Consider the following 21,542-nt stretch of genomic DNA (forward strand, 5'->3'; position numbering starts at 1 on the left):
ATCAGGAATACCTGAGTTCATATATGACTGACACTTACTAGTTGTGTGACCCTGGGCATGTTACTTAAACTCTGTTTCTCTCAGTTTCCTCGGCTGTAAAATGGAGTTAATAATAACACCTACCTCCCAGTTGTTGTGATGATCAAATGAGATTAATAATTGTAAAGAGCTAAGCACAGTACTTGGCACATAGTAAGGACTATGCAAATATATTTGCTATTAGTTGTTATTTGTATCCCCAATGCCTAGCATAGGCCTTAGCTGTCAACTGATATATGATTGTTGATTGACTGATGAAATTTGGATACTTTCTCCCTCCTTGACTTCAGACTTTGAATTTGCCTGAATGGCATAATAAGAAAAGTACTTGGCTCTGGAGTCAGAAGACCTAGATTTGTATCCTGGCTCTGCTATTTATTTCCTGATTGCATTCAGTCAAATTACTTATTTCACTTGGACCTCATTTTTCCTACCTGCAAAATGAGGGGATGTGAAAGGAGAACTGTACTTTATGAATTTTTTGCTTTAAGTCTTATATGCCACTTACTACTTTTCCAATCTCTCCCTTGTTTTTTCCCCAAGATTCTCTTCCCCCACCTCAATTCTTTGTTTTGGAAATATATTTAATTTTGAGGGATTCAACTATTTCCACGCAGACAACTCCAAAATCTCTGACTCTAGACTTGACCTCTATCGAGATACACTTCTTTCTCTTGGTGACACCACAAGTTCTAGTGGTTTTAACTCTCCTCTCTATGCTGATGATAGCCAGATCAATACATCCAGTCCTTATCTCTGTCCTGGGCTTCATCTCCACATTATCAACTGCCCATTGGATATTTACAACTGGGTGTTCCATTGACATCACAAATTGAACACACATAGAAGGAAACTCACCATCTTTCCCCTAATACCATCCTAAACCTTTACTCAACTGTATCTTTTAAATTATTGTTTACGGTACCACCATCTTTCCAGTCATCCATGGTTAAACTCCAATGTCATCCTGAATTCCAGTCACTAGCCCCACATATCTAGTCAATTACCAAATCTTGACATTTCCATTTTTACAACATCCTTCACATATATCCACTTCTCTCCATCCAGATGACCACTACTATAGCCTTACTACTTTGTTTTTTTCTAATTGCAAAGCACCTTACCTGGGTTCTTTACCTCAAGCCTCCCCACTCTGATTCATCCTCCACATACCATTCAATAAAATGGCTTTCTCTTGCCTCCAGGATTGAACATAAATTCCATTGTTTGATAGTTAAATCTCTTTACACCCCTGCCCTTCCCTATATTTCCAGTCTTCTAATTCTTGACTTCACTTCTCACACTCTATGATCCAGCCATATGGCCCATTTACTGCTCTGCATACAGGACTCTCTGTCTCACAGTTGAATGTGTTTGCCCTGTCTGCCCTCTATCACTGGAATGTATTCCCTTATCTCTACTTCTTGGAATCTCTGGTTTTCTGCAAGACTGAGCTCCAATATCTCCTTCTACATGAAGTTTTTCTTATTTTCACAGCAGCTGGTGCTTCCAGTCCCCAAACCACCTTGCATTCATTTTGTTTATGTTCTGAATATATGTATACATGTTGTCTTCCTGATTAGAACATGAGCTCCATTAGGGTAGTTAACAGTCTTGATTTTGTTCTTGGCATCTAGCATGTGCTTGACACATCTTAACATGTGCTTGGCAAATATTAAGCACCCTAAAAATGCTGGTTGATTGATATTCAGTCCTGCATTTTATTATAGTTGATTAGTTCATTTCTCCCTCAATCTTTCTTTTCTTTCTAAATTTTCTCTTTCTGTCTGGGGTACTACCATTCATCCAGTGCCTCAGACTCATGGCTCTTTTCTCATTTTCGTTGTCTGTAACCAAACTGATCAACAATGTCTGTTCATTTTATTTTCTCAGCATTACTTGGATCTGCATCACCATTCTGATGCAGGACCTAAGAACCTCCTATCTGGATTATTGCAATTGCTTCCTGATTAGCCTCCCTCAGGTCTCCCCACTCCAGTCCATTCTACCCCTGTGACATGTCACTATCCCTATTGAATAAACTTCTAGGGCTTACAACCTTCAGGATCAAATATAAAATCCTCTCTTTGGCATTCAAAACCCTCCATAACCTGGACACTCCTACCTTTCCAGTATTTTTACACCTTATTCATTTCTGCATACTCTTTGATCTACTGACAGTGGCTTTCTTGACATTCCTGTGCAACATACTATGTCTCCCAACTCATGGCATTTTCACTGACTTCTTAATGTCTGAAATTTTCTCCTTCCTTATTCCCATCTCCTGCCCTCCCTGAATCCCTTCAAGACACAGCTAAAATTCCACCTTCTACAAGAAGCCTTTCCTGATCTCATTTAATGCTAGTTATCTCTCCCCTTTTGATTATCTCTAATTTATCTTGTGCAGATCTTGTTTGTACACAGCTTATGCATTATATTATAAATTAATATATAGATATTAATATAATACATATTATAATATCCATTAGACTGTGAACTCATAGACAGCAGAAACTACTTTTTGCCTTTCTAATACACAGTGCTTAGTACAGTGCCAGACACACAATAGGTGCTTAATATATGCTTCTTGACTGGTTGACTCTCCTCCATATTCTTATTAACACCATTCTAGTATAATCCTTCGTTATCATCTAATGCTATTAAAATAACCAAATAGGTCTTCCAACTTTCTTTATGATCCATCATACCACTGCTAGTCATAGATCTAGTCATGTCATTTCAATGTTCAAAGCTATTCAGTTTCCTTGCATGAAAAATGCATGTACCTTTAATGATTATTAAAGGTTTCCAAAATTAGATGTTATCCTACCACTGCAATTTCATCTTAGACTACCCTTTTCCACATATTATATATTCACTAACTACTACCCAAGTCTTGTAATTCCAACCTTCATGCTGCTTCTCTCAATTCCATAGTCTAGAATATTCCTCCTACTCTTTCAACTTTAATTCTTAAGTGTCCTATAACCCAACCAGAATGATGCCACTTCTAGAAAGTCTTCACTTATTCCTTTGTCCAGGAATGACAGTTTCCCTTTCAGATTTCACACAGCCCTTCACTTGTATTTAATATACTAATGATGTTTTATTTGTATTGTTGCTGGCTGTGCATATAACTGTCATAACTCTACTAAAGTAAGAGCTTGACGAAAGCAGGATGTCTTTTGTAAACTATCTCACCACACATTTAGCAGAGTGTTCTGCTAACTAGCCAATGGTGTTTTAAATGACTATGTCTCTAAGGCTAGACTTTTTTATATTCACCTCTTTTTTTTGGTTTGTTTGTTTTTTTGGCTTTGGATATAGTCAAATGTATGTGAATTGTTCATCTCTTCATTTTAAAAAATCATCTTAATCATCAAAGTCCAGCAGCATAGCAGATGGCAAAAATGAATGTCAAAACTCTGGTTATTTCTTTTTCATCTCTCTCCTCTCCTTGAACTGCTTAATTCAATAAACTACTTCCCTCTCCAACTTCTTTTGATCAGCTACATGAAAATATATTAGCCAAATGAATTAATGCTTATGTAATTACTTTGAGGAATCTCTAAAGTACATAAATGTGTATTATCAAACATAAATTGGTTAAAATGATTATATACTATCATAGATGTAGAGCTAAAAGGGAACCTTAGAGATGATTTAGTCAACTCTCTCATTTTACAAATGGGAATACTGAGTCCTTGACACTTCCTCAGGTTCACAATAGTTTATATATAAAAGCTAGGATTTGACCTCAGGTCTTTTGATGTGAAATCTAGTGCTTTTCTCAATGCATTATGTGGTCTCTTTTCATAAATTAAGGGTAAAAATAAAAATTATTTATATTTTTATAAGAAAGGAATTTTATATCTGTTTGATGATACCTCAACCTGGGAGAATTGTGATGCCAGTTATTTTAAGTAGCACAAATCTTCAATTTTAAAAGTATATATTTCTAATGTTTTACATACTGTTTGAAGCAAGATGAATTTCTTTTCATTTAACCTTACCCAAACTTTACCCACTTTTGTCCTAAAAAAGATAGCCTTTGTGTTTAAATAAAACTATATTTTGTAGATACTCTTAAAAAATATGATAATTGTTCCATACTTAGAGAGTAGCCACATATCAAAATGAAGGATAGGATGTTTCAGTAGACTGTATCTTGTAAGGACTCCAGGAAACAAAAATTGTTCACAACTGTGATAAAAAATCTTCATAGAATTTCAACCATATAGTGTATGATAGATGTTGAATTTAAATTAGTACCATTTCAATTAAGAAAAAACACAAACATGTCACATTGTCACGATGAGAATCTCTGAAGTATAACTATGTTGAGGGAAGTCAATGTGCTGATTTCTTTAGCATCATTAGTCTTGATCCCAAAGACCCTTCCAGCTTGTCTTCTTTCACACTAGATGCTGGTGGGAAGAGTAAAGACATCCAAATTCCAATATTTTGAAGAAATGTGTATTTAACAACTGAATACATGCTAAAAGAAATAATTTACAGCAGCAGTTTCATTTACATTTTGTCTCCAGTTCTCTAGTTCCCATCTGAAATGCAGTGATAAATACAGAGATGGAACATTTTTTTTTTACTATCTGGCAAAGAACATGCTTAGTGAATGGGCGCACACCTTCTGCCCTTAAATAGCACATAAACCACCTTATCACCTGCATGGTGAAACCTGGCATTTTAGAAGTATGTTGAACACATTGAAATGGAGTACCTATAGATAGCAGTACTTTACAGTGTACCCTCTTTTCTATTCAAAAGTATTTACACCTCTTTTGGCTAATGTGTAGGTAGCAAAAACTGAACTATTTAACACATACCATTGAAGTCCACTAAATAATACATAAAATGATCATTAAATGTGCTTTCACATGCATTGTACTTTTTTTTTTTTACACTTTGACTTCAGTCTGGTCATGAATGTGTAACTTTGCTCTGCAGTGATGCACATTATTTCTAACTTTATAGTTTTATTATGTTTTATTGAACCTCATAGTTTCTATGAGCTTTTAAAGCAAATCTCATTTCCAATGATCCATGAATATGCAAATGGAAGGCTAGTGAAACAAAATTTAATTGCCTTTTTTGCGTATGCAAACTGCCTTCTCTCAATACACTTTGGCAGAAGATTTTGACTATAAAATGAATTATTTACCTGTATAATATATGAAGATAAACCTGAAAACCTAGAACTAATGGTTTACTGAGTCAAGCCAGCCACTATTTTATCAAAGTGTAGTAGCCTTTCTTCCAAATAGTAGCATAAATAAATCAAAACACACTCCAAAATTGGAGGGCATCCCTGGAGTAATCACACAATCTTTAGTCCTTCGCATCCTCTATTTTGAAGACCAATATGACATTGGATACTTCTCTTATAGCAAAGAAATTCTTTTTCAACTTTAAGATGTCCAAATTTAGATTGAAATTCAATACTACCTTTTTTTGTTCATTTGAGATATTTTATGAAAAAATGCTAGAATGACCTATTTTCTGAAGCCCTCTTTGTTCTTTTGTTTGTAATGCATACGAGATTTTCTATACAGAAATATATCTTGATTGTGAAATGGCACACCGACATCATATTAATCAGTGAAGATTTCCAATTGAATTCAAACTATTTTTTTTAGCTTTTTTGAAACACATGCCACCAAACTGATTATTCAAAGTTATCATGAAGACTGAAACCTTGGCTTCAACCTGTGAAATATTTCAGCTTATGGGGACTTTTTAAATTCACTATATTCTGAAGTGAGAAATTAGTGACAAATTAATTAGAATCCCAAAACTACAGTAGTTACAACTCTGATGTCACTTCATTAATTAGCAATTTTTTCTCCTTCTTGAGAATTGTAAAAGGCCTAGGGATAGATCCCCCAGAAATGGCAATGCTATACAAAAATAGTTTTCTACTGCTGATGCTTTGATGACTCCTAAACCCAACAATTCCCAGTGAATAATGGTAAGACAATGTGGTAAACAAACTCTTGACTATGGATGCCCTTTCACAAAGTTATTTTAGGAAATTGGTGTTTTCATATTTCAAAAAAGGTGATCTCTCCAACTCTGTTATGTGCAAAAGAAAGTTCTGTTGAAATTTAGAGGCATGCTCATTAAAGAGAAACTATTGCCCCCAAGAGATGTGAATTATGTGTAGTTAGGCATTGCTGGTATTATGGGTCTCAAATGAGTTAGGCACTATTATTTTATAACCCTGTTTGAGATTGTAAGATCGTGTAATGTAGTTTGTCACCTTTTCATAGCTCTTCTATTTGACTGCCACTGAAACCAAGAGACAAATCTTTGATGTGTGTCGACTATTTTGTGTGGATTTTCTACCTTTATAGACAGAATTAAAACAACACTTTTTTCTGTTCAATTAACCAGAGATAGTAGTTAACATTTTTAGGTAACATGTGCTTCATTTGCTCCTCACTGATCTGTAATAAATAATTAAGATACATTTTTACCAAATTCCTTGCTGTTTCTATTGGGGAGGGGGGTCAGGAAATGACATGGTTTATGTTTATTAAAGATAATATTTAGGGTGGGGAGGGAGTGAAAGGCTTCTGTTCTTTTCCTTTTTACAGAGAACTAAGGCATACTTTATACTTGGGTTTTAGGGATTAACTGTTTAAGCTAAATTCTTTATAAAATATATGGGCTGTCTCTGTGACTTGGCTCAAGAATTTTCCAAATGAGAAAAGAAAAAGCAGCACGCAATTGGAATTTTAAAACAATAATTAGAAAGTACAATATTTGTAAGACAAAAGCCTATTCTAGTTTAGAAAAGAGCTAAGTTTTACTGCATATTTGTCATGGTACAGTTAAATTATAGTTTTAATAAAATACATCTTTAGATCAAAGCTGAAAGAAGACATCAGTAGTAGATCAGTGTATTCCACTTTCTTTCTGGATGATGGGTGGTTTATGCTTTCATATTTCCACAGACCGTTTCATTCGGTATCAGTTTACTCCTCCAGTATGTATAAACAAGAGTATTGGTAGATAAAAATTATCCTTGTGTCCAGCCAATTTTGGAATATTAATCAGCTTTGTGAATCCATGCAGGTTTTTTTAAATGCTTAGTTCAATAAAAATGGCATTGCTGATGTCACTTTTCCTTCTTTTAAAGGACAGTATGGCAAATGACATTTTTAAGTCTCAGGCAAAGAAGGCAAAACCTGTACAATGGAATCTTTGTAGGAAACATTGTCAGCTAAATTGAATATCTATGTTCATCTTTGAATCTCCATTATATGTTGATATTAGGAAAGGAGTCTGTTAGGAAAGTTAGTCATGGACTTAATTTATACTTGGTGGAAATCAGTTGGACTTCCCACTACTGTAAACATCCACATAATGCCATGATAAAGTTCATGTATATTGCATTTTTTCCAGTTATCTGTCTAAACAAGTTTCTACTCAGGCAAGGTTTCCAGAGGTAATGCAGTTCAAACACTCCTGGGTGCCCTCTCAAATTCGTGGGTCCTCCTATTTCTACCTTTCTTATTTTCTTGTAGGTGTTTCCATTTATTACTATTTGCCTGAGAATTGCCCGGCCTTTGTCTACGTTGTTTTCGGTCCCTTTTCCAAACTTGTTCACAGAACTCATCCATTGTATTGAGGTTGGGATGGTTGATGAGTTGCATGAAGTCTCTATACCAGACTTTCTGATTAGGAGTCATGCTATTTGAAATATCCTTGGTCTTAGAACTATCACCATCATCATCTTTATGAAGAAGCTCTTCTAAGTGATCTGTGTCAATGACTTCTAAGGTCACCTTAAGAAGAGTTTGCATGAAGCCATGTTCCACTGCATGACAGAGATAAATGCCTGAATCTTTCCTTTGAAGACTACGTAGCAAAAGGCCTTGTTCAGTTTTGATGATACGGTCATCCACTCTGATCTGATGTGATGAGAGGAAAGAAAAAAAAAGAGGCATTTTAAATCTCATCTATGGCAATTCAAATTCTACTTTTAAAAGCATACCATGATAGTAGAAATTTGGTTTATATTTAGGGAAATAATTTATAACCATTATAATTTATATCTCAATGGAAATGGCATACAGTGATATTTAGTATTTCCATAGAATAAAATAAGGAAATTATTAGCATCCAATAGAAATGGAGATTTAAGTCAATATGAAGTCTAGCTGTACTTTATAAAAGTTTCTATTATTGTTATTTTATATTTATAATTATTTATATAGAAGTTTTATTTTTTGTAAAATAATACTTCTTACAGTCAAAACAATAGATGAAAGAATCAGAGATCTTGTTTTCCTAAAAGAGAATGTTAATGGAAAGAAATACCATTTTGGGTGAGAGGTGATGTTGCAAGATTAGTTTGGAAACAGGACAGTGATACTGCAGTTCATGTTTTGGCAAAACCAGGACAGAAATAGGCTTGTAATAAGAGAGACTGAAAGAAGTACTTTAATAATTCAGGAAGTCAGAGCTGAGCCAACAGAGGATAAATATGTTGGGTAGACTTTATTATTATTGACAATAACAATGATAATAATTAGGATGATAACTATCTTGTCAGTTAAATATTTGTCTTAGTAATAATTCTAAATATGTAATTTTGAACAAATCGGTTATCTATTTTATAATAATCATTTATTTAATTTATAGATATAAAATAAATATTAAAATTTACTTATATATCATCTACCTAACATACATAGCAGAGACTAACAGACTGTGCTTGATATGCCAGTGAGGATATGGGGGCAATTATTTTCCCTCTATAGTTTTCTTCTATTGTGTGATTATATTTCTACTGTTCAATCACCCTTTTAAATAAATTTTTTTTCATCATAACACATTGTATCATCAGTAAAACCATGTAGTTATTGGTAGTGAATTTATTTTCCAAATGTTTTAGAAGGCCTAGCATATTCCCTGACCTTTCTTGTGAGAATTCTAATTTATAAAAACAGAAATGGACATGGTCTGCTAACAGGCCTTCTGTTAATTAAACAAATGTGTGTGATTTTCCTGAATTGGTGTCTTTGTATTATCTAATACAACAGATGCTTCTTCAACTGTGTTTCTTAATCTAAGGTTCAACAGAATAGTTTGAAGACATATTAGATCTTAACAATATAGTACAATGATATTAGCTTCTGCATTTGCATGGTGCATTTCATGTGAAGAATACAATCTATGTTACCTTTCTACCTCAAAGAAAAAAAAAACGATCAGAGGAAGAATTGCATAGAAGAAAAATATGGTTGGACAACCAAGTTTCTTATACAGTGATTACGAATAGTTAGAGACTTTAAATAAGTGGGATACATGTTGGACAAAACATATAATGGAGAGAGGGGATATTAACATTAAAATTTGTTGTGGGGGATAACTATGGGAACAAAAACTAGCTTAGTGAATTAGTTACATTAAGGGGAAAAGTTCTTATGAATTTTTTGGTTGTGAAAGTAAAGATAAATCAATGGATTCTATCCTAATTTTCTATGATTAGTTATTGCTTAGCTTTCTTTGTGTGTGTGTGTGGGGGGGGCAGAGGGCAATAAACTCTTGGTTCTGTACCTGATTCATGTTTATACAGTAGGTAGCTTTCATACTTCCCCTTCTTCTGTGGGGAAATTTTAGACTAGAGCCAAAAGCAACATGATTATAATTAACAACAAGTCAAGATGAAGTGAAGGTTAGGAACCAATAAAACCCAGGCAAGCCTTGGAGGCAGGGAAAGGATGAGAATTAATGAAAGTTGTGAGAGTTTTGGCCTCAGCAGAAAGGTAGCTAGCTAGCCATTATACCTGCATTATCTCTCATCTGGCATTTAAGATTTTTGACAATTTGGCCCCTTCCTATTTTTCTAGTCTTTTTACATATTAATCTCTTTCAAAAAATTCTATGATCCAGCCAGGCTGGTCTGCCTGCTAGTCTTCACACATGATACTTCATCTCCCATTCTTGTGCCCTTGCATCAACTGCCCCCCACCCCCATTTCTAGAATATTCTCCTTCTTTACCTCCCCTTCTTAAAATACCTGGCTTTCTTCAAGTAGGAACTCAAGTCCCACTTAGTTCAAAAAGGCTTTCATTCACTGCCTCAGCTATTAGTATCTTTCCTCCTGAGGCAACCTTCTACTGACTAAGTATATATCCTATCTTTACCAATTGTTTACATAATTCCTCTATCCATTAGAATGTAACTTTTATGAGGGAAAAGAAAGAACTGTTATTGTTTTTCTTCATATTTCTCCAAGTTGGCACAATGTTCTTCATATGGTATTTATTAAATGCTTTTTGACTGATTAATTGATGACTGAAAATAGGCCATATATGATAGTTCTAACATTTTTTGAAAGGTAAAAGGAAAAGACTAGATAGGTTCCCCAGTATGGCAAATGAAGGGAAATTATTAAGGAGGACTTTAGTAGTAAAAGTTGTGTTGGAGAATAAAATCTTTTATATTCTTGTACCTCTTCTTTCCGTTCCTCATTTTGCCTCTGGAATTGCCAATATACTAGAGCACGTTGAGACTTGGGGCTGCACTCCAAGAATGTGCTACTGTTTTCTACTCCATAGATGATTTTTTCTTCAAAACCGTGGCCATTGTAGTTATCTGTCAGTTGATAAAAAGAAAAATGAGATGAAATGGGAGGAAAGTAAAAAAAATGATCCTCAAATTCCAAATGCATTCACTCCTTCAGAAAATCACTTTTTATTGTCAAGCTTGTCTGATATTCCAAACTGATCGAGAGTAGCACTGAATGTAAAGCATATAGTAGCAAAGACCTGAAAATCAAGCTTCTTACTTATGAGGACAAAATCAGTTTTGTTTGGGTTATATGAAACACATAGGCAGAGAGGTAGTCTGATAGAAAGTAACATTTCATTGACACAATGCTATGTAGAATAAAACTATCTAAATATGCCATAAGAAATAAATGTATGAAACTACTTTCATTATGATATGGAGAAGTGAGTGACCAGAAGGTATTTAACCACATGGAAAGGGATTTAATCTATTTCTGTTGCATCTTTCTTTACTAAACAAGAGGTGGCTTGAGGCTGCCTGGAAGTTTATAATATATAACAATTGCCCCTAAATACTTCATAGGTTTGTTGGGAGGCCAAATGAGGGAAGGTCTTTAAATATTTCAGAAGAAAGGTACTGTTATGATGTGACTCAGCTCTCCACTGGAATTGGTTATAAGTATTCCATCTTTTATTATACTGAGGAATTAGTGAATTGGAAAAAAAACAGACAAAAGAAAAGATATTCAAAAATACATAATAAAAGTAGAGGAAGAGGAAAACCAGTTTCCTAAGAAAGGTTCTGTTATTTTACCCTTGACATAACCTCCTTCAGTGTGGTAAATGAAACACATTTAAGATCAACAGTATCACATGGGGAGATGCTTAGTAAAACTCATTTGGAAAAAAGTCTCTTTTTATAATCTTGTACAATTCTGTTTCCATTAGGATACTCCATAAAATCTGCACCTGGTTAATTTAACTGAAAAACAGTCAAAATATTTTTACATGCAAGACAAGCTGACTTTGCAGAAATATGAAAGAAATATTTACTATCTCCTCCTGCAGGTAAGCTCTTAATAATAAAATAATATTTTTTGCCTAATTTTGGCAACGTTACTCTCTCATCAGTTACCTACTGTGGTTCTTATCAGATTTAAACTTTTCATGCTGTGTTTAAAGCTTACCTAAAAAGACCACCTCCATTATCCTTCATGCTATACTCCATTTTTCAGCATATTACATAGAATACTCACATTTATATAGTGACCAAGGTTTTACAAAGCACTTTCTTCACAACATCTTTGGGACGGAGTTATCCAAGTATTAGTACTCTCATTTTGCCAGAGGCAGAAACTAAAATTCTAAAAATCTGAGTGAGTTATTTAGGGTTACAAAGCAGGTAAGAACCCAAGCTGAGATTCAAACCCAGATCTCTTGATTTCCAAGTCTAGCACTCTATGGACTATGTCACGTTGCCTACAGTCTCAAATAAACCAATGGTCCTAATTTGTTTTTCTCCCTGACTCCAACTTTTATGCTTTTTTTTTAAAATTCTCTGTCCAAAATGTGAAGTTCCTTGAACAGATATTTATCTGACCCCTTTTTTCACATAACAAATCTAACACATGAGAAAAAAGTAATATCTATGAAACATTACTATAAATATATTGTTTAAAAAACTATATATGGCACACCATTCTTTGACACTTTTATTCCTAGAATGCTGCTCTTTTCAACTTCACCTTCTTAAGTGCTACAGTTATTTCTTTATCCAGTAGGTATATAGTGGCAGAGCCCATAGGCAGTGGTTCTACTATCATTCTCAATGATAAAATCTGGGCAGGGAGTTCTATTAAAAATGCTCTCAGGATCATCTAGCTCAATAGATGTTACCCCAGCCTTTTTATCAGTGCCTCCCTAAGGACCCTGAGAGTTCAATGGATTTGATCTATTGAATACCTATCAGAGAGTCAGAAGAGCTTCCTAGATATGACTTATCCCTACGTGTTGTTGAGGAGATTTTCCTGGGTTAAAGCACTAAGGTGAGGCCAGAGCCAGAAAGAAAAATGAGCCCTTTGGGCCAGGTCCCCAGGGAGTTCATGGAGAGTTAGGATAAGACCTAAGTGATTCCTTGTGTGAGATAAATACCATTTCCAATCTTTCCTCTCGCTCCTCCTTGAAGATTTGCTTCACTATAACCCAATGTTGGTCATGGTTGCCAAGCCCATTTGCCTGCAAGGACATAGAGTGTTTGCTGACTAAAGCAGTTTCTAACCTAACTTTCTTGCATTGGTAACCATTTTGTATTTGTTAAACTTCCCTAAAAAAATGACTTCCCATTTTTGCAATTGATAACAGGTCAGTTTGGATCATCTGTAGTTGTACTTAGTGTCTTATCAATCATCAATAAATATATATTAAGTGCCTACTGTATGCCAGGTACTGTACTAAGTGCTGGGGACAGAAAAAAGAGGCAAAAGAGAAGCCCAGCTCTCAAGAAGTTTACCATCAAGTTGGGGAGACAACATGCAAACAAATACGTACAAACAAGCTATATCCAGGATAAACAGGAAAGAATTAACAGAGGGAAGGCACCAGAATAAAGAGGAGTTGGGGAAGGCTTCCAGTAAAAGATGAATTTTTATTTAGGAGCAAAAAGAAGTCAGAGAAGTCAGTAGTTGGAGCAAATGAGGGAGTGTTCCAGTAGTGGGGGGACAGCCAAAAACAAGTGCTGGGAGCCAAGAGAAGGAGAGACATTCTGATCTTAACCTTTCTTTTGATTTGGGAGATTTTGATTATTTCTCTAACCAGCCAAAAATCTATACAAAGTGAATTGTATGTTAAGTCATAATCAATTTCATTGCGTTGTTGTGTTATTTGGTGCACAGTATACTAAGACTTTGGCCCTTTTCATTTCCTGATCCCTCACCATATTTTATAACAGTTTCTAGCAGTGCCATTTATTCCAGTACCCAATTTTACACCAATGTTAGCAAGCATTACAGTAAATGTTGACTTGCTACGAGCCGTGTTTATATGCTTTTCCTATTCCTTAATCTTCTGCAGAAGCATAAAGGTTGTAATATTCATGATCTTCAGTTTGCTTGTGTTTGTCATGAGTATTATAAAGTAAAATAAACCAGTGTTCCACAGGATGAGGTCTCTTGTTTCTTTTGAGTTCATGACGAAACCAATGATAACAACTCTCATTTACCCTTCTAACAGAACCTGTAAGCTATCCTTCTACTTGATACAACTTCTTTTCATCTTCTGGCTAATTCCGTTAGTCAGAAAGCATGTATTAAGTGCTTACTATGTGAGACATTGTGCTAAATGTTGAGGATCCAAAGGAAGGAAAAAAAATAGCCCCAGCCCTCAAGGAATTTGTATTCAAATGGAGAAAATGTAAAGAACTATGTGCCTACAAAAACCAAGCAGAGTAGATGGAAGGCAATCCAAAAAGGGAAGACACTCTAGTTTCCTTTATAGTAACACTGTCATTTTGAAGGTGTTTAGGTTCCTCAGTGAATGTATTTTTTTCTTGGTTGCTGGACAAGCCATTGGGTGTCAAGTACTAAATTAACACTTGTAGATGGTCTGAACACTTTATGATTCTTAGCATTCCTTTTTGCCTTTCTTAGCATGTCTTACACCATCATCGCAGAAGAGTAGCTGCAAACTTGGAAGGGCCAGAAAGGCTACCTTCTAGTCTAGGACCCATTAGTCAGAAGCCACATGAGCCTAAGTGTCTGAAAATGGTGAGTTACAACACCCCTTACTATCACATGGTACAATTAGGGATCAGAAATAGTGAGCTGTGATTTTGTTAATCTAGACAACTCCCAGATGAGGAAACGCTCTACTAATTTGTTGGTTCACAGTCATTTTCAGTTGTGTGATTCTTTGTGACTCCATTTAGGGATTTCTTGGCAAAGATACTAGAGGGGTTTGCCATTTCCTTCCCCAGCTCATTTTACACATGAGGAGACTGAGTCAAGCAGGGTAAAGTGACTTGCCCAGGGTCACATAGCTAATATGCATGTCAGCATCTTCACTCCATGATTAGCTACCTGGATGACTGAGAATTTAAATGACTTGCTCAGGGTGACAAAGCCAGGAGGTATTTTGAACACATGTCTCCCTGGCTCCGTACCAGCTCTCTCTGCCCTCCACCATGATGGAGTTCTAATATCCCCGTGGTGTAGTAGTTTTGCCCCATATGCCACCTTAGAAACATATGGCCAGAGGACTGTACTCATCCTGATATGTAATAGGTTTTCAGTAAATTCCAGTAAGCACATTTTCTTGAGAGTTTCAGACAAGATCAGTTGGTTAACTCTTACTTAGGTAATGTTCACACGATTCTAAAATAATGCCCTGATAAGTGAGTGTGTGTGTGTGGGGGGGCAGTGTAATTAGCCAAGTGATTGAGTCACGGTAGATAACTAGTGATCTCTCATTCTACATAATATCAGAAATACATCTTAGGAACACAGCATGGAATGAGTGATAGAAAAGATCCTGAGCTATTATTTAAATCTATTTTCTGTCTCGAGGAAAGAACAGCATTAAACTATCTCCAGGCCAGTGGGCAGCTGCCCAATTTGTAAAGATTTCTAAGGAAGGAAATTCCACAACCCCTCTCAGTCATCCACTGAGAAATATATTTCACACTTAGAAGAAATCGGTTTTGGATGCAAACTTTTATGATGAAAATTATACCAATAGACAAGAAGGGTGTAGTTTTAAAATTGGCATAATGATTCCTCATGGGTTCTGCAATCAGAATAGTTAGAGCAAAATGTTTGAGAGCAAGAAAACATTAGGTTTCTTTTTAAATAACTACAGTGTGTTTGGAGAACACAATGTTGCAATATGTTGCAGCTGTTAATGAAAAGAAATAATGTTTTTGAGGAAGCAATCTTCAATTAATCATTTCCTCTTGTAGTAGGATAATTTATGGAAATGAAATGAGGCTAATAAACCAGAAAAAATGAGAGAAAGTTAAATAAATTGCTTCCTTTTGTAACAACAAAGATTCATGATATCCATCATTTTGTGGATATATCACATTGCTAAAGGATGTATTTAGCATTTGATTCTCCTCCAATACCATAGAAACAGAAGGCATCAGATTTCAGCTTTCAACTTATTTAGTTTTTTTTTTAATCTTAACCCTATAAATGTTTCTAGGAATTGAAATGTTAATAATGCATTGATTTCAAGTGATTGGCCATCACATGAAGGAGAATGACAAGGGTGAGTTATTTAACATAGCATTTGTCTTTCATGGGAATTTTAACCTTTGTTTTCATTTTTGAAGACCTTGATCTTTTGGTTTTGGAAAATTGGACATAGACATGAAGTATAAAATGAAAGCCTCATTCTGTCAAATATTTGCAGACTGTTTAACCACATTAGCTCAATCAATGAGCAAGTAGATTCAATTGTCCAATGACACAGCAACCTTATTTTTCATAATGATACTGAAACCCAATTGCCCATGTCTAGATTCTGTTTGAAGTTCTTTCCTTCCATCAAGCTTCAATATCAAGTTCTAGTTTCTCCATGAAAGTTTTACTGACCTCCTCAGCTGAAAGAGAAATTTCCTCTGCAAATTTTTCATAGATCATTACCAGGACTTCATCTAAGAGCTAATTTCCTTTTCCTTTCTGTTATACAGTCAATATATCTTTCAGAAAAAAAACAAAACCACTTGAGAACATGTTCCGTCATGTCTTTGCATTCACAGGGCCTAACATTGTGCTGTTCATATAGAGGGCGCTTAATAAATACTTCCTGAAATGAATTAACAAGCGAATTATTAACAGTTATAATAATAAATTTAAGGTGCAAAGTAAATTATTTAATACTTCAATAAAGATTCATTAAGTACTTGTAATAGTAATTAAGGTGGAACTTTTTGCTTTTCTTAAGTGCCTTTAAGGATTCTGGCCTTTGTTTGAATGGGGCAGATAAAGTAGGATCTTTTTGTCTTGGAGTATTTCTCAGCACTGAGACAACTGGGAATCATTGGTTTGTATATGAGGTGATCCTGGGGATGGAGAACTTTCCCAGACCCAGCCTGGGTGAGGTCAGATCCCTCAGGGCTCCAAACTGGATATAATTGAGAGCTTGGCATTTGAATTTTGGGGCACACTCATGGAAGGAGTGTTGAGACTCTGGGCAAGCTGCAAACTGCCCCCCCCAGCTTTGCAACCCAGTTGTTGGTACTGGGAAACTGTGTATTGTGATTTGAATCAGACAAGGTCTGTCTGTTGATGTTTGTAATTTCTGTTTGTATTTGCCTTGAAATTCAGGGGGCTGATCTTTTCCCCCTGAACTGTGAATGATATTTGTATGTTTGATTAAACTGAGATTGTTAACCCCTTAAAGTTACTTTCCTTGTTAAATCAGATCAAAGAACCTGTGTTGGCAGCTTTCTGGGTGCTGGTTGTTGGTTGCTCTTACACCCCCACAGCAGCTGCTAGCAAGATTGTTACAACAGTACTGTGGTAAATGCTAAGGTTATAGAGATAAAACATCCCTTATTTGAAAGAAATTAAAGATATATATGCATACAAAGAGTTATGTATATTTATATGTTGACTAGGTCATCATAGATGCATAAATGTGTATATATGTATGCACATATAAACATTGTCCATATAATAGCAATTGGCATTTATATAGGGCATTATATGGGGCATTGTAAAGTACTTTTTAATCCATTGTCTCATTTGATCCTCAAAATAATCCTTTGAAGTAGATACTGGATGAACTGAAAACTTAAAAATCTTATGTGATGTATGGGTGGAATTATTATCTTTATTTGGTAATCTAACATCAAATAGCCTATACGTATCAAGACAAGTAAATGAGTTAGTTGTTTTGCTTTTATCTAATGGATTCTAGGCTTTAAAAAATAATAAATGGAGTAGAGGGAATGTGGTTCATGGAAGGAGATGGATTTTATGTCACAGCATCTAAGTTTGAATCTTCTCTTTCTGTTTTTCTCTTGTTTCTCCTCTGACCTTGGTTGCCTCATGTGTAAACTGAGGACATCATACTAGATGGTCTCTAAGGTCCTTTCTATCTCTAAATCTATGGTGCTGTATGCTATGGAAATAGGAGTGAATGCTATTTTTATTCCATAGAAAGTACCTTGATATAGAAAATGCACATATCATTTTCATGTTGAGCTTAATAGTCATGATTTCCAAAATCATTGATATATTTAAATTCTGTAGTGCATAGCAACTAATTCTATATATAGACATATCTATAAATATCCATATATTTCAGTTCAATATAAATATTTATCTAACTGAAATCTAGCTAATTTGATTTCAGTTTGGGAGATGTGACTTGCTTTAGCAAGGTAGAAATACTAAAGAACATTTTAAAAATTGAAATTAATAGCTTCTCAATAGGTAGCATGGCTTAGTGGGTTGAGAGTTGCCCTAGGATTTAGGAAGAACTGGATTCAAATCCAGCCTCAAAAACATACTGGCTATTTTGCTCTAGACAGGAAACTTAAGCTCTCAAAACCTCAGGCAATTCTCTAAGACTGGGAATGGATTCAGTTGCACATCTATACTGGTAGAAGAGGTTTCTACTCTTGAAGTTCTCTATACCACTGAACTAGTATGGACCAAAATTAAATTTGGTTCTGACCAAAATTTCATCTAAACCAAAATTAAATGAATAAAACTTTATGCTTTCTTTAAAAATGATCTTTTATTTATTAATATTTTAAAATAATTTATTAATATAGGTAACTCCCAGATATAATTCCCTTTGCCAATGAAGGTATCTTCCCTGGAATTTGTAGTCTTAAAGAGTCATGTAAGCAAGCACTACAAAGTTGTGGTTTTCCTAGGATCATAATGCCAGTCCATGTCAGAAACAGGGTTTGAAACCAAGTCTTTTTGGTTCCGAGGGGCAAACTATGCACTATCTCATGATGCTTCTCAAATAGTTTAACTCAATAACTTCACTTTTATATTATGTTGATTACATTTTAAGGTTCAAAGTAAGATTTTTACTTTCCATGTGCTTGCTTGGTAAGGTTCCATATATCATGTTGTAGTTACTAAATTGGCTACTTTGTGGTTTAGCAAATAGTCATGTTTGGACAGTAATAATAATACATCCTATGATTTTGTCATTGGAATGCATAGATAAATGTATGAGGGCTTATTATTAATCCATTTTCTGATTATGTATAACTGCATATGACAAAGTGTGTATGTAATGATAGCATTGCGCAGATGGTGAAATTAGATGATTTTTCCAAGATCATTCATGAAGCCAGTTGAATTGGCAATATTAAAAACAAGATCTGCTAACCTTGACATCCTTGAAACCAATGGCAATACTGCCTTTTAGCACGACTAAAGCTGTAATTTCAATTACTCAAAAAAGGAGATACCTACTAAAATATTTACTTGATTTTTTTTACACATCTGGTATATTTTATTTTTGCCATTTAACAGAAAAATACATTACTCAGAAAAGCAGGAATAATTTATATGCCAGAGAAGAATTACCATTGGAACATTACTCTCCAAAAAAATAAAAAATGTCAAGAAACGCAGATTTAATGTTTAATTTATCTTTTCCCAAGAGATATGACAAGAGATAGGAAACACCCATTAGCTGGAAACAGAACCTCTCCATAAACAATAATGAAAATACCATCTTGCATTTGAATAAAATGGTGCCTTATTAACAGGCTTAGCATTTAAAAAAAAATCCACTGTGCCTATATTAAGGACACTGATGTGAATAATGTGCCAGTTTAGAAGCAGCTATTGGCTTTCAGAAGGCATAATGGCATAAAATCATTGGGGAGTAGGGAGAAACATTTTAACCAAGTATTGAAAGCTCTTGTCATGAATAAGGACCCAATAAATATTTAAGAAATAGAATCACCAATGTATACGCTGACCTCACTTCCTTTTGTAAGCTGTGTTGCCTATCAATTTTTTTATATATAGAATGTATGTAACAGATATATTCTTAATATATACAACAGGTAATAAATTGCTGTTACTGGTTACTCTCAGAAGTATGTATGGGCTGAAAATATAAACAGTTTAAAGAAGGATTGAGATGAATTTGTATTAAATAAGTCCATTAGAAGATTTACTATAGAGAATTTAGAAATATTTAAGGTTGGAATAATGGTGCTTTTCTTGATACTTTTTTCATGATACTTTCTTACAGTTTCCATCTTTCAGGCAGAATTCTGGGACTGACTGAAAATTGGTTTAAAGCAGCAGAATTATGGGATTGATTGAAAGTTGGTTTAAAGCAGCAAGTCATTTTTTCTAGCCTTTGTGAATGAATTGTCATTCATCCTTCATTTTCAAAGAGGACCAATGACATAACAATACTAGAGTAAAATAAGAAGCTGTAGCATGCACAGTGGTCACACCCCAGTAAAACTGGCACGGTAGATGGACCAGATCAGGTTGAGGGGAGCCAACAAGCCTCAAATCCATTGATAAGTTACTGGTCTATATCATGTGGCTGGCTCAGCCCATGGTGGCATTTCTACAGTGATGTATTCATCTGGGAATCTGAATTAGGAGCAGTGGGGGACCTTAAGAGATGAGAAGGGTATGTACTGACCTGTTAGGTAATAAATTGGTGCTTGGGTATACAGAACCTCAGGGTGAAGAAACTCCGTCTACCAATGCAGCTTAGTACCTTCTCTGCAATTTGTAGCCTTAAAGCTGCCTAACATACTGAGAAGTTTAATGGTTTATCCAGTGTCACGAAGTCATATAGCTAGTATGCATCAGAGGCAGAATTTGAACCCAAGTCTCCCTGGCCACATCTCTATTCATCATATCATGTAGCCTCAAGATAACTTGGAAAACCATCTTTTTTTGGGGGGGGTGGTCACACAGTAGGCTTGCTACAATTGTTTCATTCAACGAAACTTTACTAAGTGTGTTCCATGTGCAGCTACCCAGCTTATCTCTTGGGATATAAGAACTTGTATTCTATCTGAAGAATACAACATATGCACAAATCATTTCAAGAAGCAGCAAGCACTAACAACTGGGGAAATCTGGCAAGGTCTCACCTAGGAGGTGGCACCTGAGCTGTGCTTTGCAGGAAGCCAGGGATTCTATAAGGTCGAGGTGAAGATTGTGTATCTTCTAGAAAAAGGGAATCTCTTATGTAGAGGCAGGGACATAGATGATCTAAAGTCAAGAATGTGGGGAGACCTAAAAGAACAGTTTAACCAGAGTGGAGAGTGTGCAAAAAGTAAAAAACAAAACAAGAAAGGCAGGTGGGAACTAGATTGGGAAGGACTTTAAATGTTAGATTGAAGGGTCTATTTTATCCTACAGGCAATAGAGAACCATTGGAGGTTTTTTGTTTGTTTTGTTTTGTTGGGGGGGGTGGGGGTGGCGCAGATTGGTTATAGGTGACATGGTCAGGTCTGTTTTAGGATAGGTAATGTTAGGATTTGGAAGTCAAAGAAGCAAAGGACTGGAGTCCAGCCTGACCAAATACTACATTGCCTTGTTAGTGTCATTTAAATACCGAATACAGTTTATGTGCTTGAGTTAAGACATATAAAAGATGAAATATTTTCAGAGAAAACTGCAAAGAAACATGAAGCCAAGTTATACACAGCAGGAAATTCAGTTTCAGCTGCCATGGTAAACTCATTTAGTAACACTTCATAGGATGATAGAATTTATAGGATACCCTGAGGCTCTAATCCAAACTGCGTTTTTCAGATGAGGAGACTGAGGTCCAGAGAGGGGATTATTCCAACACCATGTAACAGAAACAGGATTTGAACCCAGAATCTGTGACTTCGGAATCATTGCTCATTCCATTATATAACACTATCCCTTAAAAACCATAGAGTGAGTTATGTTTTAGGTGAGTTATGCTATAGAAATTTTTGAGAAGACTGTTTATTGTAAG

The 21,542-nt window shown here is 35.2% G+C and overlaps 1 protein-coding gene across 1 annotated transcript in view; it reads right to left on the reverse strand.

The window, feature by feature from the left end:
• Window positions 1–4,501: 4,501 nt before the first annotated feature.
• The window catches only part of SEMA3A (semaphorin 3A), a 299,829-nt gene continuing 282,788 nt past the window's right edge, over window positions 4,502–21,542 (reverse strand). Inside the window, exons 16-17 of the mRNA XM_036761139.1 lie at window positions 10,523–10,665; window positions 4,502–7,973 (exon numbers count right to left, since the gene is read on the reverse strand). Of these exons, the coding sequence (XP_036617034.1) occupies window positions 7,518–7,973; window positions 10,523–10,665 (599 nt within the window). The 3' untranslated portion in view covers window positions 4,502–7,517. The remainder of the gene's footprint in view (window positions 7,974–10,522; window positions 10,666–21,542) is intronic.

The sequence above is a fragment of the Trichosurus vulpecula genome, chromosome 5, assembly GCF_011100635.1.
Source record: "Trichosurus vulpecula isolate mTriVul1 chromosome 5, mTriVul1.pri, whole genome shotgun sequence".
NCBI classification, from domain to species: Eukaryota; Metazoa; Chordata; class Mammalia; order Diprotodontia; family Phalangeridae; genus Trichosurus; species Trichosurus vulpecula.